We start from the raw sequence: 20,032 nt of genomic DNA, 5'->3' as shown, positions 1-20,032 counted from the left end.
ACGTGAAAGCCGCGCGGAAAAAGTGACTAAAACTTCATTCGTACCGCGAGCTCTTACATTCTACAACTAGGACGTTTTGCACAACAAAAAATCATTCAATGCAATCCTCGAACACGTCCGACATATAGAAAAAAAAAAAAATTTTAGACAAATCAATTTGATCAAGAATTCATCCGAATCCCAAAGATAAAAACAATAACAACAATAACAACAATAACAACAACAACAATAACAACAACAACAACAACAACAACAATAAAGACTAACGACAAGGACGCACACACGCTTGCGCTCTTGGAAAAAAAAAGCATCCGCACCACGTATCACCTGGACCCGTGCATCCGTTACTCTGTCTCGGTAATAAACGGAATCAGTGAAAAACCTGTACTACTTGAAAATCATGGAAAGTTATTTAAATAATACACTAAACTTTTCTATTCTAGGCATTACCAATGTATTAAAACTGCGAAGCACAGGGATCTGACTGATTCGGTTTGAAAGAGTATAACGTAGTAAGACTCGTTACAATCCAAGTATGTGACTCCCCGACAGGTGAGCAGATATGCCTCGGCCCATCCAAAAACTGAAAAAAGCGAGTCGTTTTCCAAATGATCACAAGTAAATCGTGACAATAGTTTCCGCTTAGTGGGGAAAAAACAGGGTCCTCGGGAGGGTCGTGACGAGACAGGCAAGCGCTACGAGGGACAGCCAGGCCTTGCCGGTGGCGGAGGCGGTCGAGCCATTGGCGCAGCTCTCCCTGATGCTCAGCAACTGGAGGCCTCGGCGGGACAGCAGGTTGTGGACACTCCGGAGATCGGTTTTTGGCAGCTTGTGCTCCCGGCCCAGGAGAAGAGTGAACTTTTGGCCGTCGATGTCGCGCGCGCAGAAGGTCAGCACCGCGTGCGCGGCCACTGCCTTCATCACGTGCACTGTACCGACGAACTGACGGTACGCCGGCTTCTCGGATATCGTGCCTGTGGACAGAATTGTTTTCATTTCTGGTGAATTCATTTTGGGGACTTGATGGAGTGCCAAGTTTTTTTTTTTTTTTTTTTCTTTTTTTTTTTACGTGAAATTACTATTTTTTGCGAAACTATTTCAATTGGTATTCAAGTTATATCTGCATGTGTAGTAATTTATTGGTTCTAATACGCATCAGGAAGGAATTTAATGATTAAAATTCTTTTCTGGGGATATATTATTTCAATTTATACAAATGAGCATCACATTTCAATAAAATTACCAATAATTGCATTTAATGTTATTGAGGAAACACTATGAAAAAGTTCAAAGTTATTACTCGTTCTTTTAAAATAAAATTGCTTGCATCTTTTGCCGAAAATAAAAAAAAAAAATAAAAAAAATTGATTTACACAAAAAATTCGAATAAAGTTACCCTTCTTCACGACCGCACAGGCAAACTGATTGTACCAAAGTTTTCAAAAATTTTTTTTCCTTTTCTTATTTTTATTTACATAACCATCCGTAACCTAGTAGAAATTGGTAATTTTAGGTTGAGATGGCTCTTCAAAATTTATCCAACTTCACTCGTGCAGTATTCATTCGAGAACTCTGATCTCCTCCGATAAACTTATTAATCTCCAAACCCCCGCCCGAAACTGCAAAACCCCACGTATATACATCAGAGCCGGTAACTCCGTAAAAAGAAGCACACCACGTTACAGACTCCGAACAATTTTAACTCAGCCCCGTTCGTACTCTATACATCGAGATCACACCTTCGTATCAAAGAGAGAGAGAGAGTTAAGGGGTCTACATAAATTTCACACCCTCGACTTTCGGCTTTCGTATAGTTGCGCAGCATCAGGCCGTGCTTTCTTCGGACCATCCAATGACTCCCCGCGAAACTTGTCCAATTAGTTATCCGTTTTGCAGTGGTACGTGGCACGCGGTTATTAATTAACCGACGACGTTGCAGCAGATTCGTTCAAAACACTGCCGTCCGTACTAACTCGAGTGGCGTGCACGTGTGCATAACACGCGAGTGTGCATGTGAATCGAAACTGTGCCAAGGAAGCGAAGGAGGTAGGGCTGATTGGGTTTGCGGTGTGGTGAAGCGTCTAGTTAAGGAGAAAGCACGCGCATGTCTGGTGATGACAGCTCGTTGTTGTTGCGGTACTGGGCGTTTGACTCGATCCGTGCGACTTGCAAATTCGCTCGAGGCGAAGCTCGCGTGACCTTTCGCGTCTGATTTTTCAATTGGTTTTGCCTGACATTGCTTGGACCATAGACTCGAGTATGGTCGGGCGTGCACTGTTTCACCGTGCATTTTTGTGCTTGATGATGAAAATTGTTACTATAGAAGTGGTACGGTGGACAAAGGGTTTATTTGTCCAAACATCTAATCAGATGCGATAAATCAGCGGTAGCTTGGTTAGTTGACCCGCAAACGGGGAGAGCAACCAGGGTTCGGCCAGACTCTACGGAAACTGCGTTAATTCTCAGTAGATACAGTTGACCTGGTCATCATTATACTTTTGAGCGAATTAAAACAAAGGGCAGGGAAAAGGTTGTGTCTCTTCTCTAATGGCACACTGCGTTTTGCAAAACCAGAAAATCATATTATTTTGTAAAAAAGAAAAAAGTTGTAGAAACGTTGAAAGCCATCGTTTACAAGATTTCAAAACGATGCATGAAAAAAAAACTCTAATAAGCTACAAAAACGTTTAAAAAAACGTCGAAAGCGTTCGCTACTTTGGTAAAACAATTACTTCTGGACTCCTTACGCGAAAATATTCAAATGAAAAATTGTGAAATTTTTGAAAAACTCTATGCGTCTATCTGTATTAATTTTAAATCTCAACTCAGCAAAAAAATCTCTCGCATCTACCTCATGGTTGCGGTCTCATTCAACCACTCCCAATGAACTGCACGCGAATCAACAAAGCCATTGATTTTCATCAACTAGAAATTTAAATCGCAACAACCAACTTTCAAAATATTTGTTTCGTTAGAGATTTCCTCCAAAGCGCCATTCTCCCTAACGCAACGTGCGTCTCTTTTGATGCAAAAGTTCCCGCTTCTCTGCTCCTTCAACTGCGCTAACAACCTCGCCCCCCCCCCCCCCCGAGCATGCGACCGATCCATCCCTTCTAAGCGAGCTTGAAACTTTTTCACCGTACAACGCACGCTCGGCCGAAAATCCGAGACAACGCGCACACGAGAAAAAACGAGTTAGCACCGGTTCATTGTTGCCGACAAAAGACTTTTAGTCGCGCGCAACTACTGCCTTCCGCGTGTAATTACGAGAAGCTTTCGCCGTATATGGTTGTTCTCGAAAAAAAAAATCCATCAGCGAGCGTTTCCATCCCTCCGGGGGTGGGTTGTACCCGACGGCTCGTCGATTGGGGTGCTCGCAGCGGGAGTCAGCGCGAAACAGGCGAGTACATGGATGCAGATGCGCTTATAGATGAACCAATTACTCGCCAAGATCGGACGGGTGGAATTAATTGGGGGATCACGGGGATGTGTGTACATGGGAAACGGGGGTCTAATGATTCAACGCTCGCCAAGCTGTGCGGGGCTGAGTTTTCAATTTGACGCGTGCTAGGGTGGTTCGGAGAAGGCCGGAATAATGACGTCTCGGACGCGCAAACGTGGGCTGTGTGTGGAAATTTCAATTTGCCGCGCTGCAGGTGCCCATATGGGTAATCGTGTTTGCGTTTTAAAATTGTTTTTCTAAGCTGAGCGATCGCCTGGTTTGAGAAATCAGGGGGAGGTTACTTTTTTTTTTTTTTTTGCTTATTTGGGAATGAAGCAGAGGGTTGAATTTAAACGTGGAATTGGCTGGCCTACTATAATAATTTTAATCTTATTTGAATGGTCCGGAGCTGTAAATGGTATGTCTGATAGTCTACGTAAATGATACGTTTGGAATAAAATGTAAATACGAATTATTAGGTGCAAATCAACATTTGATCAAATCGTACTTTAAATCTATATTTATCCAAATTAAGCAAACGTGATCATTAGAACTACGGATTTTTCTGTTACGTTTATTAATACATTACTCAACTTTCGCTCAAAGAAAAAATCATACATCTCAATAACGACCCTCGATATTTTCTGAAATAAAAATAACATGGGATTTTAAACCCTTTTGATGAAAATTCCCTCATCATTTCTATAACAGATGTTGGTGGAAAAATTTGTGTTCAAAATTTTTTTTTACCTACCATTAATTTGTCTGTTAGGCGTAGTACAGGTTCCATGCCTTTATTATCAGAAAACCACTGAAAACCATTTGCGACCTCCAATTTATGAATCAAAGCGCCCCAAGAAACTTGCAGTTTAAAAAAAAATCACCCGATAACAATCTCAAATACGATATAGCACGAGATTCCATAACGAAACTTCAATATCTCGTAGCTTTGGTGATGCCGCGAAATCCGCAAGCTGTCATTCGTGAGCTCCAACAGCCGTTACGTGAGAAAAGGTGCTCTCGTGTGTACGTACTTACACGTACACGGGGAACATCCCGACGGGCACGTGTGCGATTTAAATCCCCGAGAGCCGTGGCCGCGTGGCGTATGAGAAGCCCATCTGGCTGTCTGTTGCGGGCGTGTCGATATTAAAAATATGGATGAATAAAAGGAAGTAGCGCAGTAGTGGCAGAAAGGCGAGGGGGTACATCGAAATGGTGTTAGTTGGAGTGAAAAGAGAAAAAAAAAAAAAAAAAAAATCAACGGAAGGATGAAGCATATTGGTGTGAAATAGGGGAGGGAGAAGAGAGGAGTTTTTGCCCGAAGGACGGGAGACAAAGTGAAAAAGTATCGAACGAAAAGGGTGATTCTCGGCGACGAAGCGAGCGAGGAATGGAGGTGGAATTGTGACTGTTGGATTTGGCCGGGTACAGTAGGGTATGGTTTGCGCTGGTTTGTTGCTAAAGAAAAAAATTTGCATTTAAAAACCATTTAGTTGGTTTTATTATTTTCATCTTTGTGTAAAATTTTTTGTATGAGTTGTCGTTAATATTGACTGCTTGCATTTTTGAAAACGATATCGATACTGTCGGACCACATATTGGTATTGACAAGTGGAATTCTCTGATACGACTTTTTGTTGTCTGACGAGACACTGTTTTTGACTAATTCAGTTTTTAACGGCAATTTTCTAGTGGCTGACTGGACACTGATATTGACTACTTGAGTTGTCTCCAACGATTGTGTGCCACCTGACGAGACATCAATATGAACTTCCTAAATTGTCAAGGGTGATTTCGTATTGCCTGAGACCAACAATGACTAGTTGAAAGAGTACTCCGCACCGTCTGACCAGACACTGATATTGACTACTTGAATTGTCCGCGACAATTTTAAAAATTTTCTTACAATGATTGGGATAGTAGAGAAATGTCATACGTATATTTACTCAAGTATAGACAAAAAATAGGTGACCCTTGAAGGTTGCGTAAATTTGATTGTTCAAACAAAAAATACGAAACATACAAGTAATTGGTTTCCTTTAAAAAAATTTTCAGGCTAAATTATGTTTATATTACCACAAATGATTTTTCTTTTCAATATTCAAGGTGTTAAAGAAAGTCTCATCTTTAAGGCCAATTCATAACACTGTAGCAACAAAGTTGTGCTGAATTTTCAAACCTTATTTATCATTCATGTGTCAATGCTGGTGCTAGTGTCTCATTACTCCACAATCTACTATACTGTTGATCAATTAATTGGGATTTATATTAATCTTTATGTTTATCAAGAAATTTTATACAAAAAAAAAAAAAAAAACTTGATCCAAAGAGACAGTTGTAACGAGGGCATCGTTCATACCGTACATTGATTAACTTGACGCTTTGCGTGGAAAAAGTTTGTCCTCTTCTATACCTTAACCACATAACGATCACATACATGATGTACAGAAGAACTAGCAAGTTACTATCAATGGACTCAACCTTGAGTTTTTACAGAATCGTTTTTATCACCACAACACAAGAGTACCATTTTTTAAAATGAAGATGCATCATTTGGAGGGTCTTTCAAGCTCTACAACCAGATAATGGAGTCTGTGTAAACCAGTATCAGAATCCCCATGGATCAACCCATACTTTATATCAAGCTCTAAAACTTTCCTCCCGTATATACCTGATTGACTTTTCCAACCTTTCAAAAAATAATCTCGCACAGGAGCGCCTCGCGTCTCAACAGACCCCGAAATAAGGTCCAATTCATACACCCGTCAACGTATAGTTTGACCGAGTGATCATCAATCGATACTCGATGCGTCAGCCAATTTCACCTTGTCACCGGCGTTGAAGCATACACGGACGCACGCAGGAAACTGGCAAGCTCGGCTCCTTGATTGCCCATCAAGAACCACGTGTCTTCGACTATCCGTACACAGGCCAAAGTTTCTCGGCTCACGTATAGGCGAGTAATATCGAGAGCACGCGTGTACCTTAAATGTGAAATTTCGCTTTGGCAGTGATCGATAGTTCACCCGAGTAATTCAGATATTCGGTGGAAATTTTCGGAGCTTCGTCTCTTTTTCGCTGGAATTGGAGGCTTGCGTTATCCCTTGCCCCGTGGCGTGGAATTATGCTGATGAGCCAGTCTCGCGAACGGCCCTCTGTGCACAAAAGCTTGTGTCGCTTTAATGCTCCCTCCCGTTACTTAGCTTCGCGATAAGGCGGTGAGATTCGACTGGTTGATGGAACTCGTGCATTATCGAGCTTCGATGCAGTACGGGCTAATTTGCACGCGCTTCGCTTACCCCAGAGTGAATCAATTAGAGGCTAAGAGGGTAATTTTTGAGTGGGTGAAAAAAAAAAAAAAAAAAAAAAAAAAAAACAATTCAGGAGATGATTGATACAGAGCGGCGCGTTTTATTTTATTTTTGACGCGTCTGTGATCGATGGGCTTATTTCGGATACATGAAAGTGAATATTGGAGTTTGGTGGAAACAAGTGTGACGGATTGCGGCTTTTTCTCAGTTTTTCGAGATTGTCTGTACATTCGATGATATCAATCTGAAGTCAACGAATTTAAATCTGCGAAATTTCATGAATTTTTTCTTAATCCTGAGTTCATTTACACCTTTGATATATGTATGTGCATAGCTCGTGACTTTTTAAGGTACAATGATGCCGTGAGTTAAAAATAAAAAATAAAATAATAATAGTTCCCAATTTCAAAAAACGTGTATTGTGCTCCCGGAGTTTCGAGTATCAAAGATCTCCTTTTCTAATTAAAACAGATCCCTTCCCTTACGCGAAATCCAACACATTAATTTCCATAACAATCGAGTCTCTTACATTGCGCACCACGGAAGAAAAGCGCCAAAGGAGCGGAGTATCTTGATACTCGACAGACTTTATCCGAGAACCCCCGCTGATCCTCTTTTCCCTTCTCCTGTTTTGATCGTTGATTCCATTCGCTTCGTCGGAATTTTCGAGCCACACCTGCCCTATTATCATAATCGGCCTTTATGATCTGACGGAAAGTTTTCCAAAGCTCAAAGAAAGCAAATGCTTTTTTTGCCCATTCCTTGAGAAGAGATATTTGTTTGGGCTCTTTTCTTAGCCTCAGTTGAAATTTGGGAATCGCAGGCTGGTTTTGAAATGATGATATCCAATCAAGTTAATTTTACTTGCTCGTCAAGAGAAACTTGTAATAGACCAAAAATTTCAACCTTTCGACAAAGTGCTGGGAAAACAAAGTCCGTTATTTTATTTTTTTCATTCTTTAAAAGCGAAATCGATTTACCGATAAATAATGTTTCATTACAAAATTCTCATGTTTAAAACTAAATGATGTCCTTTGATGTTAATAAAGCATAAATCTTCTTTTCGGCATCCAAATTGAAGAAGTTATAAAGAAGTTATAAAACGAATGCAACGGATGCGACTTGTTATCAGGAGAAAAACTCACAATGAATACTTTTGCCTCGGGAGTTTTTTTTAAACATTTGAACATTTGCTGCACTCTTGGTTTGAAAAATAACATTCACTACTGATGCGTTTTCAACCATGCAACTTACGTATTACTTTGTATACCATCACATACGTTCAACCGGCAATATTGTTCAAAATCAGTAGAAATACTCTCGTTACGTCAGACATGAACGGATCGTATTTTGCACGCAATAAGTAGTAAAGTCCGTGTTCGATCAGCCATATGTAGTAATGATACTTTTCAAACGACTTGTAGTCGATAATATATTGTATTGTGTGAAAGACTTAAGCATTTGTTAAGTAGTGCAGCCACAGTTTTGTCAGACAATGTTGATCTTAACGTTTCAAAGTAGCAAATAGTCGGACAGTAAATTTCACAACTGCTACAATCCACTCAAATGGCATAAAAAACTGTAAGACCGCAACACCAGTATTCGAAAAAAAAATAAGCGACTATCACGCGTTCAGCGAATCATGGAGTTCCCTCGAAAGATTTAAAATCTCCGCAATTACCCAACGAGTTTTTCCAGGGTCCCTCCTTTAAACGCGATTACGTGAAAATCCTTGGAAAGCCCAGACGACGACCTCCTTCGTGGCCATTATTTCAGCTCAGCCCCTATTTCACCCACTCGATTTCCTTGTCTCGCTCGCACCGCTCCACTTGCACGCGCACGGAGAGAAGGAGAAAAAGATTTTCGGGAGCACAGGCGAGATGGGCTCGGATAACCCGATCGCCGGGAGAAAAAGTGCTGATAAAGCCAAAAGCGAGGCCAACCCCCATTCCTCCACTGTTCTGGTACTTTCTTTGACTCGGGAGTACAGATTGATATACCTTTAGCAACAACAACCAAGAATTTTCTCCAATAATTTTTAATTAAATTTCTCTACACCGCCAGCTTATCTTCTTTTCAAAAAAGAAGAAAAGAAAGGGGGGGGGGATGGTGCACGGTAATTGCCCGATGGATAAGCCACAAAAAGCAAACAGGAGGTACCAGGATATTGAGCCAAGACCCACCGTTCTGGACAGTATCGGCATTCCAGACGCCAAGGCTCTGCGCACCGGGCACCCAAAAGGTGTACTCGAGGGTGCCAGCTGTCTCTTCCCAGAGGAGGTTGATGCGGGGCAAACCGGTCCTCGGGTCCCTGGTTTCGAGAGAGCGTAGCTTCACGATGGGGCAGGCGTCCACTTGGATGCGCGTAGTGCCGAATGTCCCGGTCGTCGGAGTCGGCTGTTGGCGCTCGGTCCTGTGCTCCAGCACCTCAACCACGTACCATTTGCCCATCACCTGCAATCAAAAAAGTAATTTTTTGTTGTTGTCTGTCTATTCTTTTGTTTTCATTCATGCACATCGTATATAGGCATCCATCGCGAGGTCTCGAGGTGGGTGTTATCGAAAGCTCGACCGAGGAGGGGGAAGCTGATGAGAGCTGGCAATCGATTGGGCTTGTGGGTATCGGTATAGCTGTTGGAAGCTCGCTATGGATGGATTGCAAGTCCAATGGAAAGTCAAATAAGACGTCTGAGCTTTCGGTTTAATGCCAGAGATGCCCCGGTATAACACGAACAAGTGCATTGAAGGATGGAGAGCATCTCACGTCTATAATTATAGTGATAAAGTGGTGTTTGCGTTGGATGGGAATCTTTGGAATTCCTTGTCGGGCCTGTCAAAATTTCGTGTACTCATTCATTTTTGTCATGAAAATTTTGGTAAAGCTTTGAATTGGTAGGAAAAAAACCAACCACAACACTTAAGACACACTTGGAAAGTATGAGTGTGTGTGATATTCCCTCCACTATAATTTTAATACTTTGGAAATTTACAATTTTTGAAATTTTTCAGAGAACAGTCACAAACGTAACGGATGTTTGAAATTTTAATTTAAAAAACTACAGGTTAAATGAATAATTAAATTTGTATACATTCAAGAAAAGCAACGATTCGTTGATTTTTTTCATAGCCAATTTTTTCGTAGTAACGAGCTACAAAAATGTAGTTGATTAATAAACATATTTTAATTACAAAGTCATGTCAAAATCCATAAAAAGAGCTTCCAACATGGGTTAGTTAATATTTTTACAACGTTCTGATGAAAAAAAAAAATTTCTCATCGAAATTCGCGTTTGTTTGTTTCATCGCTCGAAACTCATACAGTTTGATTTTACAACCATTCCTCACAATGCAATAAACAGCAAAATCGAAACTTTTTCTTCTTAAATCCACAGCACCACCGTATAATCGAAACACTGCTTTTCTAAACACGCAAACAAAATACGAGGCAATTAAAAAGGTAAAACACACACGCGCTCAATTTGTCCGTAGTAAATGTAGCCCCAAGAGAGCCTCGGATCGTAAGAGCGAATCCCTTGGCTCACTCGGAAGATACACCATTTTCTTATCTCGATAAACAAGCATTTTCAAAAGAGACACGCACACTGAGAGCTTTTCCTTCCTCCCACGTTTGCGCGGTCGTCTTGGAGATCCATTCATCTTACTGTGCAACATACCATACAAAGCATCAGATTATCGAGCATTATTTCCTCGCTACGTATATACACGCACGTATGCAGGACACGCCAAAGCTCATGTGGCGATCGTTCATGCAAGTCCCTCCGTGAGCTGCCTCGGGTACACGTAGGCGTGTGAATTTATGTGAGCCGAGCTGGCAATCTCGATAGCAGGGGGATTTACTCGAGAGTCTATTTTTTTTTTTTTTTTTTTTTACGCTTTCGTCGATTCGATGATGGGAAGAAATGGTTTCGCTGATTAGTCGCGATTAGCGTTTGAGGATGAACAATGAAAGGGTTGTCTACGAAGCACACAAGATTAATGGTGACTCAACTGGTGAAAGAACAACAAAGGTATTTGCACGTCGAGCCAAAGTTAAGATTATTCGTTGTATAATAAACCTTCATCTTTTGATTTTTCTCCCAAGAATTGACGAACAAACGTATTTGATCAAAGCTCAGAGATAAGTACCCGAAGAGGGACATAAAAAAGGGTTGACTTTTTCAGGAGTTTTTGTTTACCAACAGCCACGTGTGGATTAAAGAAGCGCACTTTGGTTTGCACAGTCGAGAAAAAACAAAGACTCACCTAGAATCGCTCCTCCCACTCTTTAACTCTGCTAACAAAGAACAAACGTCAGCCTCGACGCAGCTCTCAATTGCGCCGAGATAAAGGAAACAAAAAATTCACTAGGCCAACCAATTATAACCCAACCCCCTCGGTCCATCTTTTCGTACCCTTTGAAAGAGGCAAGAGGCAGGAACATGAAAAAAGTGATTGCACGGTCATTCCGGCAGCTTTGACCTATTACGCCGAGTTTTGCTGTTTATTTGCTCTGCACCTACAGCTATGCTCCAGACTTTGAAGCTCGATTTTTCGGTCTTTGTCTTGTAACCTTTGAGCTACGGTGAATTATTACGGAAATTAGGTTCAATCTACCAATTACTTGCAAGCCCAACGTAAATATCCGTTTACGGGACTTGCAAGGGAATATAAGTTGCTTGGTTGCAAAATAATTAGATTTTAGTAAACAGGTATTCTTAATTATGTTGTGCTCAAATTGTTTTCTAAAAACATCATACAATTTTTTTCATCACTGTAATACAGCATTTAACAAAGTTAAATAAAAAAAGCAAGCATTTTGTTTTAAAAGAGAAGAACGTTCGAAAGTATATGAATAAATATTCAAACGGTTAAAAAAAAAAAAAAATTTCATCTTTGTTGATAACTGTATTAAAAGTAACAAGCAATTTCATTTTTATTCACAATTGTTCAGCCAACACTCTGTAATGTAAAAAAAAAATGACAATGAAACAAGCTGGTGACATTTTTTTTTTTTTTTTTAGAACAAACACTACGACTCCTCCCACGAAAATAACAAAATCGTCCCCTCCCCCTTTGACACACCTGCACTTCAATTTCATTTTTTCAAAAGGGTGCACACCACGTAAAAGCTGCAAACGTCCCGCGGACACGCGCGCTTCGAGCTCTAATTGTAAGCTCAGCTCAGAAAGTGCAGAGGAAAATCGAGCACGCGTGCGTCGCTGCGATTATTATTCCAAGCGCGACTTTCTCGCAGCACGGCCATTATCCTGTGCTCCTTCTCGTGTATAGATAACGCAACTCGGCTGGCGATTTGTAACCTTTTTTTTTTTTTTCAACTCTTTGCTCTTATCCTAGAGAGGATTTTTTTTTGCGTGTTATCGTTTTTCGACGGGGCTCACGCGAGGAATATTGATTGCTCGGCTGGATGTCGGGGTTTTCGAGCTGGAAAATAGATTGTGATACCGTATTGTTAACGTTGATGACGGAAGACCGTGGCTTGGGTGCGAATCGGTGTATTAAAAATTTAAATAAGCGATTGAATTTAAGAATAATACTGCCCTTTTGTAAATGAGTTTCATTTTTTATAGGAGTAAAATCATTCTCTGGTTGCACGACATTATACTTTCTCACATAAAATACTCATTCTAGAACTAACTTTTATTAAACACATTAAACAATGATTTATGAGTAATTTAACTATTTGCTCTTGTAAAACTATATCACTCTGGTGGCGTAGTCGTACTTTAAAAAGATTTTACGCGTTAATTATCCTTTTTTTTCACCTGGCAGAAAAAAAGAGTTTCAACTTTTATTTGAAACAGAAAACTTTTTAATCAGTATAGTTACATGCCAGAAAAGTCTTATCGTAATGGCGAGAAAAAAAATTTTCAATTAAAAGTACAGTACTCATCAAAAGAGTTTCTTTAGAATTGCAGTACAACACCGTGAGAGCGTTGAATTCGAGTATCAATACGTAACGCTTATTGAAAACTAACGCAAAGGATCGACGTATCTAGTGGAAATGAAAGTGTGGAAGTCGCGAAAAGTGAGAGAAGAAAAAGAGAGCTGTATGGAAGTGAACTCAATCAGGTATTAAGAAGTATCTATAATAATACTTTTCAATCCATTGAAAGAAAAAAAATCAGTAGAAAGATCCTTGTTTAGTCAGCCAAGAACGAACCGTGTTTTGCATGTAATAAGTAGTAAAGTCCGTGTTCGGCCAGACATGCGTGACAACCACACGTAAACTTTTCAAGCATTACATAGTCAATAATAAGTTGGAAAAAAGACTTAAGCATTTTTTAAGTAGTGCAGCCACAGTTTTGTCAGACAATGTCGATCTTAACGTGTCAAAGTAGTAAAATCCGCAAATAGTCAGACAATGAATTTCACAACTGCTACATGACAATTCACTCAAACGGCATAAAAAAACTGTAAGACCACAACACCAGCAATAAAAAAAAAAACTATGTGACAATCGATCTTTGCGTTATAACGCGATATCACCGTCCATTCGAGCAATCAAAGCCCACAGGTAGCCTGCGCTCGTGTACCTCCCTCACAGATCACATAGTTACGTCCGCCACCGTGAAATCCAAAGTACACCATAGGGGGACAGAAGCGTCGGTCAAATCACCCCCCCCCCTGTGGAGAAGACTAGTTAGCTCTGTAACATCGACAAAGTCCGAATTGTCCGAAACAAATCGATGCGAATTCCAGCGTCACTCGCTTAATTAAATTCCTACTTCTCAGCTCGCGCATATGTGTGTACACAATTCCTGGGTTCTGTGTCCTTTCGAGGCACGATTTTCCTTTGAAATTCGCACGAGTGTGACGTCATTTTTATCATTTTTTTGCAGTACGCAGCAATGTTTTTCTTATTCGGGGATTTTCTGAAATCCTACGCTTGGAAGGTTCTGCGTTTCTTGAGGTGTGAAATTTTTTTTTCACGGGGCACTCCCGAGAGAGGATGCCGTCGTCGTTAGGGTGAGACTCGGCTTTTTTTGCGTCTCTGCGGGTGAATGGGAGGACTGAAGGAGCTGGGAATTCTCCTTTCGCGGAAACGCGAAGGAACCCGAGAGAGGAAGTGGGTTTTGTTTGGAATTTTCTTTACGCGTTGCGAATACGTAAATCCAACAAGAAACAAGCAAGTGTGTACGATATTTGTAAATTTTTTATTTCGAATGGATTATTAGTCAGTAATTCCAATATATATTTCCTTTGGAAGAAAAAATAATGCAGATTTAATTCGACAAGGATGTTGTTTCGTACGAAAAAATTTTCACGTTTTCCCTTCAAAAGGACCACGTAAATGAAGTAATAGCCTTTTTTTCAAGACTACGATCCACTCACGGTTGAAGAGTAGCTGCAACGAAATAAAAAAAAAGGTACTTTTAGTCCATTTAGTCTCGTTTTGACATGCACGATATTTATTTATTTACTCGAATGCACAATTACCTCAAAAGGGACCAGTACTGGAAGTGCATAAAAAGGAGCTACCCACTGCACTGATGTGGCATTACTCTCAAAACCAAGTTAATTTAAATATCGCATGTATATTATTGAATCATCAAAAAAAAGGAATGTTGAAACTCGACTTGCCTTCAATATTCAATGTGAGGTTGTATCGATGAATCGATCGCTTTGGCGATATTTTAAAATACACCGCGAGAGATGTTCACGTTCCTACGGCAAAAGTAGAAGACGTAAATATACAGTGATAAAGAACACAAAAGGGCGATGTTTTATCGATGCTCGGTCTCTTTGTATGGAAATCGATGTTTCCATATGCTAACCTAATTATCAGCGTTGGGCTGGTATTGGAAAAATATTGTTCAAGTTGCTGAGCACACGTTTAATACTAAAAATGAAATATACGTTTTTGAAAGAAAACGTTTGCTTTACATTATGTTTGTGTTTTTCTGTTTGCCATGGCGTAAAAACACAATTTTGGTAAATAAATTCAAAGTATCGGTAGCTTTCGGAAAAATTAAAGGATTTCTTTTACTTTCCATGTACTAAACATAGTATTTAACTAACTAAAATCATATGTTGAGCTATGCAATTAAAGTTGTTTCATTGCAAATAATTATTAACATAATAGTAATAATTATTATATTTTTTTCTACGTCTCAAGAACACTCACAAACGGTACGTTTAAAACACAATAATCATAATTTGGGTACACTATCGATATTCGGGTCATTTACATTGTAGAACACTTGAAATCGCATTAGATTACCAAAGGGTCAAACGCAGACATCAATAGCTCTTATCGTCGTTCAACCGACGGTGGTTTAAGTCCTTGTCTTTACACACCCACGTTTCGGGAGTCAAGAGCTTTGGTAAGGTGAAAAATTACCGAAAACGAGGGAAAAATATATTCCTCAAACAGGGAAGGAGCGCTGGAAAAGCTCTTTCAAAAAGTCCAAATTCAATTCTATAGCTAGAAGGGGGAAGGAAAAAAAAATATGTACTCATATTCCCTGGCAACGGTCTCAACAAAAGCAAAGGAGTACGGTTTTACTTTTTTTTTTTTTTCCTTTCGACAAAAGGCTCGTGGCGGTGGAGGAAAAAGAAAAAGTGGGACCACGGAGGATTGGAATATCGAGAGGCGATAACGCGCCGGGCGCTCTTTTTGCGCGAAGCAAAGGAAGAAGAAGAGGCCATTGAGCTTGAATGACTCTTTTGGAAAGGCCGATAAGGGCTTTCGTTTAATAAGTCTGGGAGGAAATATCTCGATTCGACGTCACTCTTGTATCATTGATCTAATCCGCAGAGAGATTTCACGAAAGATTATTCGGGCTCCAACCCAATTTGACTCTGCCGAACAATAATAGCCAACACAACAAGAAGGGGTATATGGTCCAATTACCAAGGGCTTAAGTTAATATTATAAAACTATAATTTAATACAATGTAGTTTATGAGTAAATCTTGTTTGTTTGTTTTCTTTATCTCAATGTACTCAATTTATTTTTAACTGAATTTTTATGACTATATAACTCAGACCCACGATAATAGGGACAGAACTCGATAATTCGATCATCTACTGTATGGTATGACGAAGGCAACATTTTTTAAAAACAATGTGCGTAAGGCTTTACGCATGCATGCATATGCACAAAATGAAGACCCAATAACTGTTTTTTTGGTGCATAAACTGGCGAAAAGTGTCGATTAGTTTTATGTGTGCGTATGCTTGTAGACTCATATTTTATGTAAAATCGAACTTGACGCTCACCATCACTAAAAATAGCATATGGCATATACAGTTATGCGATTAGTGCATAAATGACATCGGAAATCATTTTCTGATACGTGGTTATAGAGTTAGAAATCGCTAGTTGAAAAATCACCACCCTCGCGAGTGCTACGAGTTGTTTATTGACCCTTAGTGAGGGGATATTCAAAAATTCGAGTGATAAACACCTTTGCGCAAAGTGACAATGCGAATGCCAAAATAAATGTACGCAGAGAGTTATTTGTATGCACGTATTTTACAAGGATACATTTTTCACGTTGGATTTAATCGGATTAAACTGATACCCATTTCACTCCCAATCTTACACGCAGTCAACGCTAAAAGTTTTATTCTGATACCACTCTGTGCATCTACCAATTAAAAATCCCATTCTTCATACAACACCAATTCAATGCATGCTGAGCCAATATTGGACAAGCGTCTCAACCATCACCCCCTCCCCTCTACCAAAAAAAAAAAAAAAAAAAAAAACCTAGCAAATTTCCAATCCAGTCAGCAGTTGGAATCGCTCGCTTGGAGTGCAACTCTGTTGTTCGCGGAAAATTTAGTTTAGCGTGCAATATTTTATCGTATTTAATGGTACCTTCGATGCGAAAAATGAACACCGTGAACTGTGTACAGTACTAATTTATTTTGCGTCTCAATTTTCTCTCCATTTTGGTGAAACCCGTCAAAATTGGGAAAAAATTTTGTGCACATGTCAGGCTTGGTTTTTTTTTAGTACCAAACCGAGAGAAAAAAATGCATATCAAAACTACTTTCTATTTTGTTTTTGCAAGTGAAATTTTTCAACGATGAATCCAGGAATTTTGTTGACATGTTTTTATTAAAATACATACATACAAAGACAATATCGTATGCAACAAAGCAATACAACTGAAAATGTAAAATTATATTTTATTGTCAAAAAGAATTATTAAAAATTTTGGTATGAACTGTCGTCGTTCACAAATCATCAGCAATAAGATGAAACGAAATAAAATTCCATTAATTTTTTTTACAAACGAATAAAAAAATGGAAAAGGAATGTTTAAGATATGATCACGTTCTGTTGATTATTAAGTAAATACCAAACAAACAATAATGTATTAAAATTAAATTTTCGTCTCTTGTGACAACATCTCAGAGTCTAGTTATTCATAGATGAATCACCTATCACTTGTTATTACAAAAATTTTCATTGTTAATGAATATTAGGAAAGTCTTAAACCTTAAACTCTTAAACCTTCATAAGCATAAGCAAAAAATATCAAAATCCAATTTTTTCAGCAAAAGTTCCTCTAAATCAAGCTTTGAGCAAAAACCCCAGTCGAAGGTGTTTAATTAGCGTCTCGACTCTCCAAAGCCTTCCCTTTCTCCGGCCACCACTTCCATTATCGACGTTCTCGGCAGCTGCTCTGTAGAAAATTAAAGCAACTAAATTAATTCCGATACTTCTTACGGCAGCTCAAGCTCTTCGCTCTCCTCCATTCCAGCTATTTTTTATTTTATTTTTTTATTTATTAATTAAACGTCGTAAATTTTTCTCTGGTTAATTGCTGCTAATAGCTTCCATTCTTCTCGAGGATGGCCCGTTTAATTATCTCGGGACGCAGCAGGCTAGTTGTCGTAAACCGAGAACGAGGCGACAAAATGGAAGTGATTACTGTTGTTGTTCCTCTTCCTTTTTTTCGACCAATTGTTTTTATTTTGCTCCCTTTACTTTTTCGCGTATCTGGAAGTGCACTTTCCTCCATTTGACACGAGCGATTGTCTGACTTTTTATTCAGCTGTTCTACTTGGCGCGTGGAAATGAAAAAAATTTCGTGCGAGCATCACACTGTCAAGAGAAGGGATTTTTATAATTTTTTCATACAACGGAGGTTGTAATAAAATGAAATGGTTTATAGCACCCCACACCATCACGAGCTATTTTTCCCCCACTGGTATAAAAGAGTCTTCAAAACCTTTTAGCAAGGGAAACAAGCAAAAAATTAAAGAAAAAAAAAAATACAAAAATGCAATTCTATATTAAAAAACTCAATAAAAAAAAAAAATAATAATAATGATAATAATAATAGTAAAAGATATAGCCTTTGTCTCTACGTCCACACTCATAAGTCCATTTTTAAGAGTATGCCGCTTTGTACAAACAAAGCTCGTTTGAAAGTAAAAACACTTGCCGAGCGCTTCGATAGCTTTTCTGAAAGTACTTTGCATTCCAGACATACATATGCGAAACAGCACGTATGGACCCGCCCCCCTAATGCAATATCCGACATCCACAGGGGTAAAAAAAAAAAAAAAAAAAAAAAAATACATCCCTCGACAGTGAGCGGGTGAGCGCAAAATGACTCGATTTCCTCTCGTGCAGCCCGTATCCCACATTTCGTGATTAAGGTTTTCTCTCTCTCTCTCTCTCTCTCTCTCTCTCTCTTTGTCTTTTTTCGCCAAAGTTCGGCTTTACAGAAAAAAACGATAAAAGTATCGTAGTTTCGATTTTCCAAGCTGCACAAAGAGATTGTACTGTATGGATGGACGGAGTAGGCCATCGAAGCATACACTGGGTGATTTCGAGTCACGGCTGTGTGTTGGAATGGTCGAAAAAATTTTTCAAAGGTGCTTTTTTGTATCGGTAAAGCTGTTTCCTCGTTATAAAGTTGTTAGATAGGAATTTGTTGAACAGAAAACTTTATTTTTTTTTTTTAGTCATACTAATAGTATTTAAGTGAAATTGGTGCTTCAATAAAAAAATGAGGCGTTCTTCACCTGAAAATTGATAGTGTAAAGTATGAATTGAAAAATAACAAATGCATGGGTTTACATTAAACTATTTCCTCAAACATTTGCCTAATGGAAGGGTCAGATTTCAATTCATTATCTCTGCTCTCAGACTTTGCAAAAATCATTTTAACAACAATTCCATAACCAAGCAAAAACATATAATTCAGTAAATATTACATTCTATAAATAAATCTGCAGTAAGAATACATAAACCATTTGTGATTTTGTCAATTTGTTCGTTGGTATAATCATCCAGTTCATTTTTTGTCTTATTAACATTCTTAAAAAAATTTTACAAAGGTAAATTGGAATAATGCATTAAAAAAAAAAAAAAAATACAAAACGTGTATAAATCACGTGAATAAATTCCTAAAATGCAAGATTAAATGAAACAGTTGGTCGGAACCTTTTTATTTCTTGCATTAAATTTTGTACACATACTCTACTGTTATAATTTACGAAAAATTTCGTATAACAAAAAAGTTTACCTGCATATTATATGCATGGCAAGGAGTAACGAGAAAAAAGGTGCACCTAAGCGCGTGAGTCCGCATGAACGCGCATTTAAATCCCAAAATAAAAGCACGAAAACTCACGCTTGAAACCCCGTCAGCTTTAGTGAATATGAGTGGAAACGCAACACCGGACGCTTTTGTTCAAACTTTCTCTGTTTAACTCTATGGGCTTGGACTTGAAAAAAAAACTCTACCCGAAAAGTAATGTAAATCTAATTTTGTAAAATTTTAAAAACAAAACATCCATCCACGAGATATCAAAGGGTATATGATTGAAAAAACGAAATCCGAAAATAACGAACACCCTGATATACATATCTACCGTGTTTGTAAAACAAAAACAGCTCTATAATCCTATACTTTTGAAGTTAAACCACCACAACCAGATCAAAAGTTTCAAACGCGCAATATTATAATCCAACCGTTAAAATCAGCAACATCCAGCTAAGCCCGACCGCCAACTCGCAACTTGTTGTTCATCAGGGCACTGTTACTCGACCAAACAATAGTAACTACCCAACTTGGTAAAAATGCTTTGGTTGGTAATTTTCCGATTTTCAGCCTGCACCAACAATTACTTTTGTATTGTTTCTCCTCAAGAAAGAAAAAGCAACAATAAAATCTTTTTCAAAAAAAAAACAGAACAAAAAAAACACCTCTATTTTTTGCGCACCCATCACATTACATTTCAAACGAGCCCACGAAAACTAAACTTCCCCGCCCATTGACGAGCG

At 38.9% G+C, this 20,032-nt stretch overlaps 1 protein-coding gene across 1 annotated transcript in view; it reads right to left on the bottom strand.

The window, feature by feature from the left end:
* Nucleotides 1-240: 240 nt before the first annotated feature.
* LOC106637374 (uncharacterized) overlaps nt 241-20,032 on the bottom strand; it is a 67,051-nt gene continuing 47,259 nt past the window's right edge. The window contains exons 2-3 of the mRNA XM_089590360.1: nt 8,940-9,210; nt 241-974 (exon numbers count right to left, since the gene is read on the bottom strand). Coding sequence (XP_089446486.1) covers nt 643-974; nt 8,940-9,210 — 603 coding nt within the window. The 3' untranslated portion in view covers nt 241-642. The remainder of the gene's footprint in view (nt 975-8,939; nt 9,211-20,032) is intronic.

This window comes from Copidosoma floridanum, unplaced genomic scaffold (genome assembly GCF_036245765.1).
Source record: "Copidosoma floridanum isolate Cflo_tuat_1 unplaced genomic scaffold, Cflo_Japanese_pri ptg000012l, whole genome shotgun sequence".
In the NCBI taxonomy this organism is placed as follows: Eukaryota; Metazoa; Arthropoda; class Insecta; order Hymenoptera; family Encyrtidae; genus Copidosoma; species Copidosoma floridanum.
Note: the sequence above shows the minus strand (reverse complement) of the source record. Positions and strands in the feature narration are given on the sequence as shown.